General features: G+C 42.1%; 1 protein-coding gene across 1 annotated transcript in view; it reads left to right on the top strand.

The window, feature by feature from the left end:
* Positions 1-21,448, top strand: part of LOC106746426 — a 154,084-nt gene that overhangs the window by 76,084 nt on the left and 56,552 nt on the right. The window contains exons 3-4 of the mRNA XM_014623032.1: positions 16,455-16,921; positions 17,799-18,030. Of these exons, the coding sequence (XP_014478518.1) occupies positions 16,455-16,921; positions 17,799-18,030 (699 nt within the window). The remainder of the gene's footprint in view (positions 1-16,454; positions 16,922-17,798; positions 18,031-21,448) is intronic.

The following is a 21,448-nucleotide window of genomic DNA, read 5'->3' as shown; positions in this document are numbered from 1 at the left end:
TCAGTTTGCATTACTTACTGTGCGAAGATAAACGCATGAAACTGTGCGTCTCGAAACTTAATATCGGATCTTTTTCAGACTTCCCGCCTAGTCACACACGATCTCACGTAACATTGAAAAATACCTCGACATCCACGAACGAATACCGCGCGCATTCCCGTGCGCATTATCTCACGATCAATTTAACCCGTTGCCGTTGTTCTACATTTTCATTTTAAACTCTTTATTCGTGCACAATCTACGTAGTTCACGAACCAACGCGCATCAAAGAATCTCTTCTCCTCTCTTTATCCGCGTGTCTACTCCTACCCTCCTTCCGCGTAGCTCTCGATAGCAAGTTTCGATGGCAAATTTATTCTGGCGCGCTGTACACGAATTTCCGCGTAAGAAACAATCACGGGATGTATTAATTATCTTAAAAGCATGCCGTAGTCCGCTTCATTAAGTGTAAGACCGTTGATTAATGTCGCAGCGTAAGAAGCGGCCACCGTAACGACGATGAATTAGTAAAACCGCGCATACCGCCCATACTTGGCCCGGCAAAGTAAGGTGCTTTATAGCGACAAAAAGGCGAGGCGGGACCACGAGGGTAACCACATTGTTAACTGCGAAACGGTTGCAGTTTCGCCCGTGCCGGCTCGAGCCAAGAAACTTGTCCCGCCGCGTATGCATCTGTCGCGCGCGCTACCTCCGTAAGCCGCGGGTGCAGTAAACTTTCTCTTCGCACGAGGAGGAACACTTTAACTTCCAAGTACTTCCCGGGGACCGCGTGACGTTTACATACTTACCCGGCAGAAAAGAAATTTCCCCCGGGCGACGGCGGAGCGTAATTTCGACACGGGACATGTCTGATTGGTGCCCATTGGTCTCTCTCCGCTCCTCTCCCTCCCATCCGTGCCTCCTTTTTTCCCTCTCTTCCTTTTTTGTTTTCCATCGGCGATAAGTTCCACCGGTGCAATTCGCAGGAATTTCCCAATTACACTCGAGTGTCTGCATTTACGACATTCGAGATCTCGTCGTTGCTGCACTTGTTCCGAGAGCGGGCACGTAATCCTCTTCCGAGCGAACTTTGTACGATACTTAAGGGCGAAGGATGGCGCTGTCGTTGAGCACATCGTGCGGAGAGCATCGACTATATATATATATATATATGAAATTGGAAAGATTTAAATAATTGTCGCGGCCGGTCAGTCTATATTGGTCCCTCATTTCGAAAATAGCGTATAAAGATCCGGTAAGAATAATATTCAGAATGAAATTTCAACGAGTACGCGTGAACGCGAGTTACACGCGGAAAACGATCCGTGATGAAACATCGTGAGAAAATAAGCTCTCTAATGCCACGTATAATAAAACCGCAATTTCCCGCATGTTGCATAATTAGTTTAAAAGCTACTACGTCAACTTAATTTATTTCATTATACGAGTGGACGAATACAACCGACGCGTGCGCGCGGATTATTTCCGAGGGAGGAGTGTTTCGAGGTTAAGCAGGGAGTGCCCTTTGCATCGTGATAAATTGGCTATTATTACGACGAATTAATTACGCGAGGAATGATCAAGAATTATTATTTAATTATTCGGTTCCACTTATCAAAAGTTATTATTTTACGCGCTTGCTTTGAACAACACGTAGAATCTAATAATATCATAAAGCTCCGAAGCGTTCTCTCTATGTTTCATACACGATATTATGCATATTATATTTAATATGAAAGGAAAGCAATAAAAGTGACTGTTTTGAATGCATGTAGCTAATTAAAGGTTTCCGCAGCTACGTGTAAAATATATATTACCAATTGCGTGTTATTTCATACTGCCTCGTATTGCTTTATATTGTCTCTAAGGTTTTTATAGTCCACATCAAGATTTAACAAATAATTACATACTGAAAGATCAAATATCTAAAAGATAAAAGAATATTTATTCGGTGGTTTTCTAATAGCATATTTATTCTCTCTCTCTTTCTTTCTTTCTCTCCCTAAATTCTTTTATTGGTAGAAGATAAACAATTGTTCTCATAGATAGCTACAGATTTAAGAAAATATATAGAATGTTTCATGATTTATTAGATAAACTTCAAAAGGGTAGTAAACCTTTGATTGCAGCGCATCAAAAATCAGTTCACTTGATTTTTGTAATACACCGCGTCGACTGTTGTTATAAATTTGCGACTCTCGTCTACAAGTTTATAACGGACGCTTGTCATTCGAAGTATGCGATAGTTAAAAAGTTAAGGACACGTCAGGGAACGCAGGTTCCTTGGAAAAAATTGAATCTCTTAATGAGACCTACCGTCCATCCTTTGAAGTTGGTCTCATGAGTCCTGAAACACTTTGTATATTTTCCAATTTGAAAAACATTTTTTTTCCATGTAAAAATGTAAATATTCATATAAATAAACGTTATTTGTATCCACCGGATTTTTTTTTATAGATATTTAAAAGAAACATTTTTTATTTTTTAGATATTTTTTTCAGTTTTACGAACTGACATATCTATAAATATACACGATAAAAATTTTTATATAAACGGTCCACCTAAATTTATGTGTTATTTTAACAAGTTAAATATATTAATTTAATATATTTGTATACTTCTTTCTCTTAACATATTCCTCATATTAAAGTAATACCAAAATTCGGTTAGCAGGCCGTTTGTAACACAAAATTTTTTACTATGTATTTCGTTATGTAATTTCAGTATCGTGTCAGCGATTTTTCATGTCATTTGTGATGAGAGGAACGTTATTATTATTTTCGTATCATTTTCTCAGTTAGAACATGACGGAAAGGACGAATCTTAGGAGTCTTGCAAAGTGAACGACGGATTGTCTGTGCCTGCAGTCTGTTCTATATCTGTAGGGAAAGCGCGGTTTAAGGAATCGAGAGGGGGTTGAAAGGACAGAAGAGAAAGAATATGTCATCTGGGGAGCAGAAAGTCAGCAGATAATAAATAGCGAGTTAACTGTGAAAACTCAATTGAGAGTGACGCACCTGCAACATGCTATATATAGGATGGCGAGAGTTGCGCGAGCTTTTCCTCATTGAGAGAGTTTGCCGGGAGTTTAAAGTGTTACTCAGAGTAAAGGAGAACGGTCGACTCACATATTCGCGTTATATGTTCCGTCACCCGGCGGCACATTTTGTCGCGTTTACACTTCCTCAAGCGCGAACTTTCGGCCACTTGGAAAGTTTCCTTCTTCCCCCTTCATGTACGACCTCGCCAGTGGTTTTCCCCTTTCCGAGAAATTTCCCGGTAACTGATAACTTACCGATACTGTGCTAATCCGCACATTAAAACTGATCCATTGGTTGTTGCGAATGGTTTACACCGTATTCGAAGTTTCCATCATTTACGAAAAAGTAACAACTCTGAAGACGTATTGTTACGATATAATGCATCGAACTATGATAGATTCATATTGTTGTCGGATCACAGATAAAATATTGCATCCCGTTTTACCGCGTATGCACGTATACTGCAAATTTACCGTAAAATTTCTTTTCGTATTCAATGACACTCAATATACGTTATTTCAACCATGAATTATAGCCACATCGAGTCTCTCTCTTTTTCCGGCACCGAAAAAACCAACACACGGTAGAATTAAGGAAACATATTTAATTAATTACGTTTTAATTAAATATATTTTTGTAAAATTAAATAGTATTTCAGTTAATTATAATTAAATATTTTGGTATGCAACTAAAACATTTATTGCATAATACCAGTCAGAGTTTCTCGTTACCGCATGTGTAACAATAATATTCAAATATCTAGTTACTATAGTATAGTATTTTAAAAACGAAGCAATTGGCAAAAACTGGCTTATATGATATAACATCAATAATCGATTTCTCTCATATTATTATGTAGAAAAGTGTAAGATGATGTTATCGAAGAATGAATAGTTCATCACATATTTCAAGTCGGAAATGTAAATATAAGTTCGTTGCTATTCTTCGTATCTAAATCGATCTGGTTATTTTAAACAAAACGCACGTACCTAAATTTGTGTAGTTATTTTGATAAAAATTATGGGTCATTCAAACTTCATCAGACAGTCTCGTTATCATACTCACATTTCGGGTGAATTCAGTCAACTTTATTTTTCCGTGTGCAACAGTCCCTTCATGGATTTCCTCCATCGAGTGTTCCGCGCGTGTATTTACGTACAGAATATTCAAGCAATCGCCAAATGAAGCGCAGATGTTTGAGATTCGCGCGTGAAAAACGGGACCGATGGGTCGACGGCGACGTATTTTGCGGTAAATGCATGCGCACGGGTCGATGTTAATTGCAGCATGAAGTTTTCATCCCCGAACACGGACATGTAAATTCTCCTTCGGCGAGTTAGCGTATAATATCTGACGATAACTCCCGCGCGATATATCCTTCCTGGAGCGCGCGTCCAAAAGTCGCCCGCGTCAGAAAGAGAAATTAAAGCGGCATGCTTCGTATTTCGCGGGGCCGGGGAAGGGCGATCCCGTAAAAATGTTCGAGAGTGATGCGCTCGTTTTTCACCGCATGTTTTTGTCTTCCGCCGTCGGAGCGCGTTCGCCGTGGAAAAGCGGCCATAATTCTCCCCGAACGGATTCCTGAAATGCTCCGGCGGCGCTCGCGCGGAAGAAAAGGACCAGCAAACAATAATTTATATTTCTCGAAAGCGAGACCGAGCCCCCCGGGACTAAAATTGTCGGCCGGCATCTGCCGTGCGGCTTCGAGGCGGACGACGACGTCCACATGTTCGGCCGCAAGAGGAAGAGAGAATGAGAGAGAGAGAGAGAGAGGGAGAGAGAGAGGATCACGCGGGACAAGAAGGCAGAGGGATCGCCCTCGCGATGAGGAGAGAGGCACGAGGCGACTCGCTGTAATTTTAGAATTCGAACGCTCCTCATATCTCGCCATATGCGTGGCTGGGGTTGAAAAAATTCGGTCTAAAAATACATAAGAACACCCGCGCGAGACGCGTTCGTTCGTGTCGTCATGCGTTCCTGCAAATGGAACGTGAAAGATTCTCAACGAGAGACACGTGGAAGTAACTTGCTGATGTCACGGAAACATTCAGAGGAGGATGGGGTAATACCGATCGATGAGCCGGACACCTCTCAACTGTGGTCGGGAGTTTCGAATTCTGTAAGTTTCCGTCCTCTGTGGAGGACCGAAGGAAACATCGCTGTTTTAGCACTGTTCACGGCTCAGCTATCGAAGAAAGTTTCGTCGCTTTCTGATGTAAAAATCATCGCTAAAGAAGCGATGGTGACCGCCATTCACCTATTTCACCCTAAATTTGTTTACGTTCAAGAGTCCAGCTGAACGTTCCGCCGACGTTTCCGTGCAAATTGACGAAATGAGACATCGTTCGTCTGCGGAATCAAAGGAACAGATATCGTTATAATCCCAGTTCGTGCTTTCGTACCGCACGTGCGCCGAGGTGACACAATCGCGCCACTGAATACCGTAACATCGGGTTAATATATCGGCATCATCTCCACGAGAGAATCGTACTAGCTGGTCCTATATTTTACAGCGAGCTGTAAGCGCGTATCGAACGCTGACGCATCGCACGTGCGAAACGCGACGCACTGCGTTGGCTAACGAAAAAAAAATGTCATATTCTATTTATTTCCAATATCACTTTACGGGGGGGAGAAACGTAAAACGAAGGCGACTGTGAGAGGCGGTTTTTTCCATGCGTCTGGCGTATTTTGTATCTCAAAGGGGTGTACAGTTAAATAAACACCGTTTCTATTGCCCCGATATTACGTACGATACGTTCGTGCGAGCGGAGGTAGGAGCAGTTTCGCGGGTGTGATCGATAGCATCGGCGGGAAGATGTGAATGCTCGGAGCACGGAGCGAACCTTAGAAGAGGTCACGATCCTTTCGTACCGGCGGATACTGGCTTCGAGCCCGCTGCCTCAACGGAAACGTCCTCCCACTTGCTTGTCTTGGACGCCGATTTCCGGCGAGCTCACGGACTCCCCGCGCGCGACTTCCAGTTGACACGAGAGAGAAATACGCGCGCCGGCCGTCGAAACGCGCGGAGATATTCCGGTGCGTTCGAACGCTCGTGGCAGCGGCGCGATTATTTGAAAAACGAAAATATAGGGAGGGGGGAGGGGACACTCCGTGGATTACGGATGCAGCATAGCAGGGATTTCTACGGCCGGGATTTCCGCGCGATGGCACAACCGTTGAGAGCTGCGTTCGCCGAACGTATTTCTGCACGTTTTTACATGTGCGTGATAAACATTTTAATATTGCTGTACGCATTAAGTGGACCGCACATTAAGGCAGATTCTGCTTTCGTCTTATTATTTACGGCGTGCCGAGTAATTCGATGCGAAACATTGCGCGCGCAAAAAAAACCAGGGACGCAACGCTGCGCAAATTGGAGTCTCATGTTTTGCCGGGAACAATATACAGAGAGAGAGAGGGAGGGAGAGGGGAGAGTCGAACGAGATACGAAAAAAGAGGAAAATGTCGAAGTAAAATCATCGTTGCGGAGACAAATACTCCCCCGACAGTTTGTTTCCATTAAAACACGCGCGCCTGCGAGAGAACGCATGTTACTCGCAATTATTTATTTTCAATTACTTTCTATTACGTTGCAACGTAGTTCCCGTAATTACCGCGACGGTGGAAGTATCGACGGGGAAATTCATCGAGGCATGTTTTCGCGAAGTTTCCAGTTTCCAGCGGAACGAGTAAACATTTTTCGTGCATTATTAATGATTTCCGAGGTTCCCCCGAGGTTTATCGCATGTCAGACGTATATTTAATCATCGATACGACAACACGAAAGCGCGCGGCGATCGAGATATTCCAAAGCGTGCTTCTTGCCGGTGCCTTTCCCCTCCGGTCGCTTCATGAAAAATGTCTCTTGTTAATCCAATCACGTTCGACTTTCTCGACAATTGGGGCATATCTTGTCTAGTTGTTTTCAAAGATTTTCGGGGTTGCTGAATTCGAAAATAACACGGAAGCGTAAGAATTCAAAACGGTAGATCCAATACAGCGGATGCGAAATATAAAGTATTATCAAATTCCAGTGAAATGATATATTATAGGGCCATTCTGGGATTGGTAATTACGAAAATAATATTGAGACATAAAAATTCAAGGTGGTCGAAGCAAAGCGTAAAATATCATCAAATTCTGACGAATTTTATGAACGCAACAAATTTATTGAACGCGCCGCGGAAGTTGGCGTAATAGACCGCGTCATATCACTTACGCTCGTAGTTAAAAGTAACATATTTCGCAGAGCTGGGAAACCGCGAGAAGTATGCGGCGCATAAATGAACCTCTCGTTGAAGACGAGATACCGGGATAACGTGTATCAACCGGTCATAAATTCGCACCGTTCGCGCGTCGCTGCTGTACTTTCATCGTGTCGCGTTCCGGCCGCACACGCAGGAAAGATTTATTTAGTAAGTGATTTAGTGACAGACCGCATCGTGAAACGTGCGAGGGACTGACCGGTGCACCGCCGGCAGCGCACTGCGTTGATAAAGGGAGAAAGCCCGGGGAATTGCGACTGGCCGAGGAATCGCGTTCGACGTGCTCAAGGAAAATATCGCGGTAGGAAATATCGTCCGAAGAAATATCGCTGTTCCGAAGAACCGACGTTATTCTTATTACACGGCACCATATAAATTCTCGGTCGATATTACTTTTGTAACTTCGCGAGAACGCCGGCCGGCCGCTGAAATATTGATCTGTTGCAGTCACGAGGCTGCGGAATAAAATCCGGGTAGTTTGAATAATTTCGCCGGACTTGGCGCGAAGTTTCTGCAGAGGGGATTTTTTCGTGCCTCTATATTAAAGGGAACTGCATTACGTACAAGCGATATTATTACACGTAACGTTAATTTGCTTTAATAACTGTTGCGTTTGAGTTATAAGCGATGCAAAACATTTGCTTCTTTTCTTTTACCTAATAATATTGAATAATAAATATATAATATAGTAAATACTTTTAATATGATAATAAAATATTATATAAAATATGATAAATATATATTCAATAATAAATATATATCCATATAAAATATATTATATATAAATGTAAATAAATATATAAAATATATGTAACGGAAAATAACCAAAACTGACTATGGTAAACCGACGCGTCTATGTTTCTCGGCTGTAAATACTGAAGTTTGTCGGATAGGATATGAACTTTGTCTACTGTGTACAACAGTTGCAGCTGAAATGGTAGTTTAGATTTGGAAGTGAGTTCAGTACAGTTATAAACGTCGTTTAATTTTTTGTTGTGCTGAAATTTTAGTGGAATTATTTTCTTGTGAAAATTCAAGTGACAGATCAGCGATAAGTAATTTATTTGACAATGCTATCTTATAATTAGCGCAACAGAGCAACAACTATCTCATAGTTAGCATAACAGTGAAAATAAAATTTGACTTTATTATTCTGTAAAGGTAAAAAGAAACGCGTATAAATATTTCTCAAAACTCTGATCAAAATTGAACACATTTTGAAATATCACTCGTACAGTTACATATGCGATGTTCGAGTTTATAATCAGTCCTCTCCGTGATATCGTAAACGCTCGTACAAATGTTACGGCACAAATGTACGAGATATTGCCGCCGAACTTTGCCAACAGAAGCAATGAAATTGAAGCATAAAATGACCGTCGCTATTGCCGTTTTGTCTGGTAGCTTTTAAAGGCGATTGTATAGGCGAACGACCGTCGGCGGAATGTGTCTCGTATCGGAGAGAGTCGTTAGTACTTCGGGTGATAATAAATCTGACTCGTACGCGCGGCGTTTACGACGGCGGAAAGAAGACGTAAAGTTCACGAAGTGACCACCGTAAATGAAAAAAACCTTGCTGTCGATCGAGGAGTTTACGAGACTCTGTACTTAGTGTCATACCGATTCCATAACTCATCGTGTATTATCGATTACACACGGCAAAAAAGCTCGTTTATCCGCGCACCGATCAAAATACTCCCGATTTGCCGCCTCGCCATATTTCTTTCATGCGATATCTTGCGCATGGTCAATGCGATTTTCAGTAATTCGTGTACGAACTGACAGGTTTATACTTGTTATGTGCGCTGTCATGTCGCCATACTTTTTCGTATCGCGTTTTTTCTCGCTAATATATGGTCCGCCTGATGGTCCACTCGACGAAACGCTTTTTGCCGGCCGGCGAAAAGCAAAGGGAACACAGTTTGGCGTGCTGTTTTCCCGAGCATTATAACCAACTTCCGGATTCGCGTAATAAATCTGGAGGGAAAAAAGATCGTCGCTGAAAGTGTGCCGTTACGGTAATTCCCGACGTCCGGTGAGGTTTCTTACGCGCGGCATAATCAAGCGGTATCTAACTGGTGGGATTAAACTCATTAAATTGTTCATTAGAAACGTACCATTCCTACTCTTTTTCGTCGGAAAAAAAGAAAATGCGGAAAGTGAAGTAACGTCGGGCAAATAAGGACGAAAGAAAGAGTTATGGAAGCGACACACTATTTCCTACAGCGAAGCGACGGAAGGGACAAAGTTTTACAGAAGAACTGTCAGATCAATCAGGGTCTCGTACGGTATGTTTTTTCCCGGATCGTCGATAACAAATAAACGTTAACTTCATTATACGACAAAGGGCCCGCATCGAGCGTTCTCGTTTCACGGTAAACGTGGGACAGAAGTACTATGGATCGATGAGTTCGATGAGCGCGAACCGTGCGCGCACAATTTTATGTCAGCGATCCTTTCAGGGGCGAAGGACGTTCCCTTTAATAGAAAGTCGATTTAATCGACGCGAGATATTGACGGGAAAATGACCGACGGTACGTAGAAAATTGCGAGAAAACCGTTCGCGAAAGACGCGCTTCGCGTTGTAATTCTTATCAAGATTAATAAGTTAGAGTTCTCACGTGTACATACAGGAGTTGGCCCGAAACTTGTGCGTGATCAGCCGAGAGGAATGTGATTGCTCGTAAAAAGGGGACGACGAAATTCTTTATCTACCCGTTTTACCCTGAATATTTTACTCACTCCTTCCTTTTATTTTCTTGCCTTCGCGAGGAATCGTCTCCCTCTCGGTAGTACGATAATTCTGTGCTACGATTCGATCTTCAACTCGCACGGTATATCGATTCCACCAAAGTGTCGCGATTTCGCTCACTTTGAAGATGGTGGTCGGACAGGTCTACGGGATTGTGCTTTTTGACCGTGAACACGGAGACGCTCCGCTGTTATCGTGGTTTCGATTCCACGGCGGGGAACGCGAGCCGCGTTACTTTTCTCGTTTTCGCGAAAACAATATCCAAGGGGATTCGCGAACTGGGAACGAGGAAAATGGAATTCTTCGAGGGTTTCCCATCCTAGGCATCGGACTATGGGAATACGGGCGATGGTATTCTCGCGCGAAAACGCATATACGCGCGCACGCTTTGAAGTTCGCGGTAAAACGGACGGAGAAATACAGTCGCGTGAGCGATCTGTGCTCGCAACGATACCACGACTTTTGTCTCCTTTAAATAAAGACACACGTGTGCGCAACACGCTTAGGTATTCAAGACGACGAATACCGCGAGATACCTTATATCCATCATACTTTATCGGGATTACTTCACATCTCACTTCTCGAAGCTCGTATCAAGCGCGCTTAACTCCCTTGCATCAGAAGCTGATATATCCGTTCATATCGTCTGGCTATTATCGCGAAAGCCGATAATCGCGATTCCTTGTTGAAAACGGATCGAGCCACAAAGATCATCTGCCTTCGAATCTGCGTTTTATCACACTTGACGTCGCCCTGCGCAGTAAAAAGTTTCGTGTTAAATTTGGCACACTTCACATGTCCTAAACGGTCCACTGAAATTTCTATTAATATACTTTTTAATATACCCTTATTTTTAGTTTATATAATCATCATAAAATATAGTTGCACAAGTGAACGTCATAGTTATAATTATAAATTCAGGTTCACTCCGCTATACCTTGTATACTTAAAAAAGTTTATAAACGCGTTTATAGTTTCTGTACAAAAAGTGTTACTGGCTGTAATAAAATCGTACGAGTAATAAAACTACTGAGCACAGTAATTTATCTCTGACCAATTTATCACAGGCGGTAATACTTTTTTTCTAAGGGTTGAAGCCAAAATATTAATTGCCTTATAACTCGTATAAAATACGTATTTCGAGGAAGGTATCGCAGGACAAATATAGTACAGTATATGTTAGAGATTGACGAAGTTTGCATTGGAATATTATAGCTGGACCGAATACGAATGTTCGGCCGAAGGGAATACTTCAAAGGGAATGCTCGAGACGTGGCAACTTTTCTGATTCTTCATTCGGACGTGTATTCTCACGCCGTGCAGTATCTCGCACACATCGCGGCCGCAATGCGAAAAATTGATTCCATGCAGCCAATGCAGTGCCCATAGGAATCGAACCTACAAACAATCGCAGCCTTACACGTGATCGTCGTACAGAATCGCGCACATTTAACTTCACCGTCGTGTCGATCTCTCCCTCATTTTTTTTTTTTTTTTTTTTACGGGCGTACGAAACAGCTGCTATATATTTTTTTTTAATTGCTTCGTTCATATCGCACGACGGCGCGCGATACGTTCACAATATTTATCGAAACAAATATTCATTGGAAATTGCCGCTACTTCCACTTGTTGTTCGATTCATTTTTAATTGTTACTCGCGTAACTTTCGTACCGTTGATGTTTGCTGATTGTGTAACGGTCTCTCTTTCGTTTCGCACCGACGCCAACCACCGCCCGCATTTGATCGAATTTTCTTTGTGCCGCGAACGCCGGTCGGAAATTTTTTTAATCTCCCGAACGAATCTGTTCTGCTCCACGAGGAAGGAAGCTAATTCAGACTCGGGCACGCCGTTCCGCAGGGACTGCTTGAGACGTTGCACATTATAAAATAATCAGCCTCCGCAAGAAACTTCCCCTTTAACCTCGAGCACTGGTCGTTCACGCTACTTAAGTGTAGAAAATTCACAGCAGCTTGAGCTCCGCGTGTGAAATGAAATTAATATTTATACGTTGTAAAGTGCGACGAATAAGATCGCTTTCGCAGGACTCGAAGAGCAGTGGTCTTCTTTGGAAATTACACATTTGAAGAAACGTACACTCGGAGAAAGAATTAGCCACAGGAGCTAATATCTAGCTGTGGCAGCTAAGATGTATCCTTGAAATGGTGACAGCTGACGTTGCTACCGCAGATAAATTTGTTAGCTGTTTGAATTTGAGCGCTATAGCGAGAAATATTAACTAGATCGCACGGTAGTATTAAAATCATATTCACATTCTCGAATAAAAATTTATTGGTATCTGTTTTTTAACGGAAACTATTCTTAAGGTATTAGTGTACGCCAACTTTGCCGACTTTGCCGGACTAACTTAATTACCAACGAGAAACGGCGTTTTTATTTTCAACATTCCGGAGTTGGAAATTCTTTCGAGAGGATCTCACGGGTCCTACTTATGTCACGTGTTAGTAATATTGCACTATTCGTCACGGCCGCGAGCGCAAAAATATCGCTCGTTACGCGCGGGATACGAACAACTCAGCCCATTTTCGCGATGAGATGGGAAAGATGGGCTCTTTGAAGAAAAAGTGATAGCGTAAACAACGCGATGAATGTCCCGAGTGAAAAAGGGATTATCGCGGGCATGCTGCTACCCTCGCGCGCGCGCGCGCGCGCGTGAAATGAGGAGGGGTGAGGCGACGCGAAAAGGTGAAAACGAAGGACGCGAGCGAAACAAGAAGCTACAAAATTGTTTGCCGAGAAACCGGAGGGCAGCAGACAGCCGCGAACAAGATAGAGTAAAGAAAGAAAGGGAGAGGGAGAGTGAGAGAAAGAGGAAGAGACGCCTACCAGGCGAGGATCTAATTTACTCGGTACAGGTGGATGTAAATTTCCGTCGTCGTTCCTGCTCTTGGAAACCCGATGCCTCTGAAACAGCGCGTCGCAGGAAGTTCTCGAAATTCAACGGTGTAATCGCGGCGAGACCAATTTGTCGAAATTTCACAATGCACGCGGAAAATATTCGCCCGCAAATAGAAAACGAGACGAACGCGTTACGGCCTCGTCCGTGCGGACTCGCATTCGTCACGCAGCTGCGCTTTGCCGATAATTATGCTGCGCGGAAATGAGTTCGCAGTCTCTCCTTTGAGGTGCTCTTGTATTTTCTTCAGGTGTCTTCTCAAATCGCCTTGCGTTATATTGTCTTTGACAGTGAAGATTTTGTATTACGCGTAACGTAATTTGCTTTTATCTAGATAATCTTATTCCAGATCATTTTCTAATCTACACTAAGAGAAAAAAATAGTTGGAGTAACTATAATCTCATTATATTTTATAGTCAATTTTGGCTTCAACTATACGTTGCTAATTTATTAGTTACAAATACAACTAAATGTAACATTCGTACAGTCACGTAAGTTTTTATAAAAATTGTTGTTTCTCTCATTATTTCATTTAATATCATTACTATGTATATAGTAAGACACGTGTTAAGAATGCTGTTACATAAAGCATTATTTGTTTTTGATTACAACTGTGTTGATTATATAACATAGTTTCTGTTATCATTTTATATTTGCTACTTTACTGTAATTATATTTAAAATCATTATCATTTATAGTGTAGACAAATTTGTTTGTGTTGATCATACTATGCATATATCGTAATTACAATCTCTATTATAGCAACATTTACTACATTTGTTGTTTTCTGACTATAATTTCTCAACTATATTATTACACTTTCAAATATCATATATTTTTCCTCTTAATGTATCATTTAAGATTTAATTGAAAGATGTTTAAAATTCAACTATACGATTTCTCATTTTTAATAATAATACCTTGTTAGTTGCAAAGTGAGGAAATAGAAAAGTGTTAGGGAGAGGCATATTCCAGCATTAGTTGATTCTTGGATGAATTCTTGGATAATGCTTTAATTTGCACTATATCAATAAAAGATACGTACCCAATCCTTAAGAAATACGTAAAATAAACGATTTGCTTTTAATCTTCTCGCTGTAGCGCTCAAATTTAAGCCCAAAATTAAAACCTTAGACTTTTTTACCTTGGACAACGTTTCTTCGCGTTTCATTGTTGTTTACGATTGAAAAGAGCAAGGCGAGGCCACCCCGATCTTCTGCACATTTTATTGCAAACTTTACTTCGAGTAACGGCAACTCGAGGAAGCGGTTAGATGTGGATTCCTTATTCGGGAAATGACCGGCAAATGGAGCGAATGAATTTTGACCTTACTCGTGCACGGTTACTCTCGATAAAAACCCGCGCAGCCCTTTATCTCTAACCAAGTCTAGAAATCGGTAACGTCGGAATGCATAAAACCCGATGTTTATGAGACACGGGAAATCGTGAGGAAGTAATCGGCGTAAGAACCATACTTTATACTGAGTGCATTCGAGAGGAGTAAAATCGCAGAAGCGGTTAAAACAATTAGCAGCGAATAATTTGTTCCACGGGTTTTCTTTTAAATCACTTTTGTGAAAATCTGTGTTCTTGTCTTATGCGTGTGCATTAATGAAAAAAGTTATTTTATTAAAAAAATTATGCTATTCTTATTACACCAAGTATAATGTTAGCAACGATATTTATTTTCTATATACATTCTTGTTATTATATCAATACTTTTACCGATAACATTTTTTTAATATATTGACATTTTTTCCCTCCTCGCTAAGAAATATAAGAGTTACTTACGTACTTAAGTTTACTTACGTACTTAAGCGCAAGTAAACTACATTAAGTTTACAACTTCGTACCGAATCGATGTCGTTCAGCCGATTTTTCAAGAATGCTATCTCTCAAGAATTAGAACCGAAGCGCAAGGTAAAAGCACTCCGGGTAGGAATTTAGCTTATTACCTCCTAAAATCGCACGATGGGAAGAAAAGCTCGCGTAAGACGTTGACTTAAAAATTTGCGAGCAGGTCTCGTGATGCTAGACACGACGAAAGCTTCTCTCAAGAAGATATGACGGGTTTTAGTAAGGACGCGTGTGGTAGAGTTGCGTGTGGTTACCGTGTTTTAGCCCGAAGAGAGGAAGCCACATTGTATCGATCCGATAAAAGAGCGTTTCAAAGTTTTATATTGAGATGCTCCTGTCTGAATGCCGTGCACGAAGTATAATATCGTATGTGGCCTGTCAAGCTGCTGTTCTTCGACATTCAAAGAGTAAAATGCGCCCAACGAAGAGAACACACGTCTTGAAATAACATCCCCATCCCGTATTACTCAATTATCACGCAACCATTTTAACTCGCTCTCAACACGTACATTTAACGCTAAGAGCTTCCTGTCCGAATCTCGTATCACGTTTGCACTGGATGTATTATTCATATTAGACAAATAAAGCTCGGAATCAGAAGATACCATGAATATAAACTGTTGGTCGTAAAAGCTGTTTTCCTGAAGACAGGATATGTAATGTTGACGAGAGGAATTATTTCTTGTTGAATTTCCGTCGAGAAAGAGCAAAGCATCTATAATAATAAGTTCAACGAAGAAAATCCGCTACTTAAAAGGACGTAGATTTGTTAGGATATCAGGCAATATCAAATATCTCGAAATCACATCTAATATATCAAATTTTAAGTTTATTGAAGTTACGACACCTTGACACCGTGCAGATATGCTTGAACTGCCGCGATTTTATTTCAATAAATTTTTCGATCAACAACCTTTACACCTGCAGAATTATAATTATCAGAGTATATTCGTCTAGATAATATAAAAAATCCATTATTATGTTTGTATCGGCGTTCGCTCGACAGCCTGTGTAGCGTCGACTAAAGTATTTAATAAAGGAGCAAACGGCCTGTGGAAGAAATGCGAACGAAACAAAGGGAACATGAACCCTCTCGTTAAATCAAAGCGATCGTTTCGGTGCAAATCAAGCTACTGCCTGCATTTCCATGCAAGCGGCAGGCACCGTTAAACTTGGTTAGCTCCCGGAAAGCTGGAAAAGAGAATTAAAAGGACACGGAAATTGTTCGTGTTCGCATTTTCACGGATGGAATCCAAACGCTCAATTTAGTCGGGCGCCTTTCCTTGTGCCACTCATATATATCGTTAGTCCGTTCGATCGCGTTGAAACGAGAATCGACTGTTCTCGGAGGGAACGTGCGTCTCGTAACTCCTCTCACTCTTTTCCCGGCATAATTGAACGCCGCCAATTGATTAGATCGAACTGTACATCGCGCCTTTCGTGCAATTAAGTACGAAAAAATGTCAGATCATGTCCGAATAAAATTCTTTTATCCGATCTGTCGATAGCGATATCCATTTTCCCACTGAGGACACATCCGACTTTTCACCGCCTCGACCTCGTGTAATTTTACAAATGTTTCTGCGCCAAGTTCGTACCGGCGGGACGTCACTTATATTCGCGACCACTACTGTTTCAGTTACTGGAGCGTCCGCGGAGGTCACGGGGGAGACCGAGGATCCGCGGTGGAGCACGTACAGCGCCCGGAAGACGAGTCGATCCTCATCGGCGCGATCCTGGCCGTCCTCGAGTCTGGAGCACGCCGCGAGGGAGACCAGATTCTCAAGCGGCAAGCACCCGGAAACCACCCCTTGGGGCGTAGATAGGTCAAGTCCTGGGGCTCGATCTGACCTGAGTTTCCTGGAAACGGTGACCGAGCGGTCCGAGGAGGACGAGGACGGGAGGAGGGTGCAGTCGTCGGGGAGAAATGACACCGGGGACGCGAAGATCGTACGGGCCAGCCAGTCCATCTCCTCCAGGAGCGACGAAACGAACCAGACGGATCCGTCCAATCGGATTTCCGTCGAGTCGTCGTCCCCGCACCCGTCGACGATTGACCATCGCTCCGCTCCCGGAAGGACGCTGTCTTCTGGAAGCTCTCACGACGTAATTCGTACCGAATCTCGTAGCTGATAGGAAACGTTTGGAAATTTTCGTCGCGATTAAGTCTCCGCGAATGTCCCGAATCGTCGTCGGGCGATGCCAGAAGAGAGAAGTCCCGGGATTGGTGATTAATCTTTCCACCTGTGCCTGCCTCGCGACTGACAATTAGATCACTTCTTCTTAAAGTAGTTCTTCGAGCAGAATCTGCAAGCGCAGCCAATAATCGTGGCCATCGATTATTCAAATCGCTTCGCCGATAATTAAGTGAGATTAAGAGGGCGTAAAAGTATTTGCACGAACTTATCCAACTTCGGTGGGCATTTCCGCGAGAGACGAATCCACCTGAACTCGGATACGTACGTATAAATCGCGCATTGCGCGCAGTAAGGCATCGATGCGCAAAGTTAAATAACGTCACGGATCGTCCAGCCCTACCTTTCTCTCTTCACGCGATATCGCCGATCGTAACGACATAATAGTCGCAATTATTCAGCGCCGTTTCTCCAATATCGTAATACGGGCGATAACTATAATTCAACGCTGCCGCGATACCAGTTGCCCAAAGCGGATACCGGTTGCCATTTAATTAACGGCCTGATATCCCGGTATTAAAGGCTTACGGTTCATTGATCGTCATAGATTTTCAATCGAAATTAACGCGCGGAACACGCGCGCGTTGACGAGAGGGACGCGCGCGCGAGGGGGCGTAAAAATGATCCGTGAGTGCCCGAAGGCATTTTCCCTTCATTTCCTTTTATCCACGCACGATTTCCCGGCTCGTGTCGAGACGCCGCGGCGTGAATTATAGAAGGGCCCCGAACCGTTTGACACGTGACGACGCTCGCATACAAATTCAAATGTGACTTTACAATGTGTGCAGATAGTACCGACGCCCGAGACACGACCATCAACCGGGACGTTCGCGCGCGAGGGCCTGAAAAACACGACGGCGCCGTCCATGAAAGCCGTCACGATGCCACGACGTCACATGAGGCACGCTCTAGACACCTGCGAGAAGTTCCAGATCGGGGATGACGCGAAAGGGGAATTTTATAGTCCAAATTATCCCGACCCGTACCCAAACCACATTGACTGTGTTCGAGTCTTGGAGGGTAAGTCGATTTCTGATACGATCCCGAGTCGAAATTTTGAGCCCCGTGTTAAACTTGAAATTCTACAACACGGCAGAAGCTAAGATAATAAAAGGAGCTAAGATCAAATATTCGATATGTATTTTTTTTATCTGCCACCAAGTATATTTATGGAATGAAATCAGCCCTCGAGAATCGATCAAATTTTTGCTCTTGGCTATAATTTTTGGACGGAACATGATAGCATAATTTCGTAAATATACAAAATATACAGAATTTCTAAATCTATTCACTAGTACACAAATTAATTTGTTTATAAAAATATAGCCGGAAAATAAAAATTTGGCCGATTCTCGAGAACCGATTTCACTTCTTAAACATGTTCGGTGGCTGATGAAGAATTACGTATCGAATATTGTTGCCTCCTCTATAAACCTCCAAAGTTTTGTTAAAATCAAAGAGGGACACCTAGGAGCCTTTCCTTGTAAGTTAAAATTCACGAAAATAATTATTCAGAATCGCATTGATAAGTAATCGTGTGATTGCCGAGGGAGAAGGGAATAATTCATCGCCGCCGAGCACTCATGCGTCCGATAGCCTTCATGAGTTTCGTGAACATCGTGGAGGTTGTATAATGTACGTTCGGATTAATCGCCGGGGATAAATTATTTATCTCGCGCCATGGTTTAAGTTAACCCCCGACTCTCTCGCAGACGCTGACCAGAATACCGAGGGGGCAATCACTTTCGCGGCGGTCGTGTGATCAATAATCGATTCCCCACACGTAGGTATATCGTATCTCTTTGAGAAACCGATTTTCGAACGAGCCACGAGGCAAGTTCTACAAAATTGCCGGCGGCAAGAACACGTTGCGAGCCAGATTTCACTTTACTGCCGCGCACCGTTCGCCGATAATGCGGGGAAAAAAAGGCGAGCGTGTTGGAGGGGCGAACTCTTTCCGAACGAGGAGAACCTTTGATCCGCGAATCTCTCTCGTATCTCGGGAGCAAATGTTTTGAACAAACATCGTTTCCTCTCGAGCGAGAAGGTTAAGTAGAGAGCATTAGACGCGACTTAAATCTCGAACGTGGAACGTTTAATAGTGCGGTCGGACGAACGATATCGATGGGCCGCACCTGAGCTTCGTCGAATAACGCCTCGTTGTTTCATGGGTCTCTTATTTTCTGACGGCACAGTTATACAATGCCGTTCCGTTCATCGCATGTCGACCGAGCTGCGAATATTTATGTAAAAGGAATATATTTTCATTGGATAGATAGATAAGATATCAAATAGATAGATAACTGAAATTACAAATGTAAAATATATTTTACATACATACACAGAGTGTCCCGCTATAAGTTTCCACTTTCCTTTATCTTCCAAACTAAAAGAGAGATAGATAATAATAAATATGTATTAAATTATAAATAGTTTTAACTAAACTTTATTGTGAATACAGTAGTTGTCTATAAAATTTCCTCTCTCTCTCTCTCTTTCTCTCTCTTTTAATTTAGAAGATAAAAGAGGGTGGCCGCTTATGGTGGGACATCCTGTATATATAAGAAAAATGGTGGATTTCGAGTGATTAATAAATAAATTATCTCCGTATTTATTACTCACTCACTTTGCATAAACATTTGCGATCTAATTACCAATACGATACAATTACCAACGCGATAAACTGCATTTGCATTTAATGTTTAATAAATCGCATTCTCTATACCGGCATAATAAAACATATTCCGCCGTTAATTTCTGTTCTCTGTTAAAGTATATATTTGCATAAACATCCGCAGTTAATAGTGGACCATTTTGCTAATTTACAAACATATTTCCACTGAGCTGGTGACAAACGACGTTAGTGCGATCAAATTTCACTTGTCGAAAGCGTTTATTATGTGCAATTGTTGCAAATAATTGTTACGTAAAGTCGGAACGAATAACAACGCGAAAGCACATGCGCAATGCATGAGCTTTCTTTGAGGTATCACGAATTGAAATGAAAATAATTTTGTCAGACTACAAACGCTACATTACGTAAATGTCGCAGATTGGATTTAAACGTGCAGTACGACAAACTCCTCAACTGTAAATCCAATTGTGCTGACAGCGGCGGCTTTAGAGACGTCATACTCGAGCCATTGCTTCCTTTCCCCCCCTCCCCCCTTTTTTTACGAGGTAATAAAAAAAGCTCTTTGTGGGATATAAAACAGAGATCGAATTAGTCGCTCTTTCCGGCTATCTGTACATTAACAATTAACGCGATTAAAAGTAAGTACGATGGAGCACAACGTTACTCTGAGAGTAATGGAGATTGGAAACGATTGAGATGTATTGGTAATCAAGAAGAGATCGCAGGAAACGCGAGCGGCATTGTACGTGACGCGGACAAGCAGGACTTCAATTTGTGCACCGTCATCGACTGGCCGCGGCCAGTGCTGTGTACAGTGAAAATTCCATCAAGCGACTTATCGAGAAATATCGATTTACCGACGTATGTCCGACTCGATCCTCCCGTCCTTCGAGACACGACATTTCTGCACACACGAGCCACAATAATTTCTTCGCTCACATATCGAGCAATGATGAGAGCGCGCATATAAACATCACGAAGTATTGAGATATTGCGGAGGAAAAGCAGCAAAATCGACATATAATCTTGTTTTTAGACTCTAAAACCTTGTCGAAGATGTAAAATTAAAATTTATGTGCGTGGATGCAAACCAACAACACTTCTCTCCTAAAATATGCAACGATCTTGAGAAAATTATTAGATCTCTTGCAAGTAACTACTTTGAGATGTTTATGAATTGACGCTTCTAAAAACTAAGTCCCAAAACCGACATATCCATGATATCTGGTAGGAAATAATCAAAACAATAAAATGAAAGCACTGAAATTATATTATTTTATATATTTGTTATATATTCTTACATGCCTGACAGTAAGCAAGAACTCATTAACGTAACTCTAACTTTTCTTGCGCGGTTCAAGGGAATAGAAATTGGCACAAAGTTTAAAGTGAAAAGTTTAAAACTACGTATCACACTATAAAATAGTATTATCAAATAAATTATTCATCACTGATTCGTTACCTTAATTTTCGCAAGGAGAAAGCTCCGTGAAACTTCGGCGCAACGAAAAATCGAACGACGTTAACAGCACAATCGAACGCTCTTACAAACAGAAACTGCCACTTCAGCTGCGATTGCACAGTGGACGAAGTTCATGTACACGCGTGTATTGTCCGACGTCCAGGGTAATAATACTTTACTACCGACAAACATGGGTATGTCGGTTTACCATACCAATGTCAGTTTTGATGCTTTTCCTCCGCGAAATCAACTTCTCGCTCCTCGAAGTCGGCTGCATGCGTTTCCGGTGCATCTTACAAAAATATCTACATCGTCATCGAACAATGGCAGAGCATGACTAC

This window comes from Dinoponera quadriceps, unplaced genomic scaffold (assembly GCF_001313825.1).
Source record: "Dinoponera quadriceps isolate SergipeBrazil2010 unplaced genomic scaffold, ASM131382v1 scaffold566, whole genome shotgun sequence".
In the NCBI taxonomy this organism is placed as follows: Eukaryota; Metazoa; Arthropoda; class Insecta; order Hymenoptera; family Formicidae; genus Dinoponera; species Dinoponera quadriceps.
The sequence above is the reverse complement of the archived record's forward strand: the minus strand, read 5'-3'. Positions and strand labels throughout refer to the sequence as shown.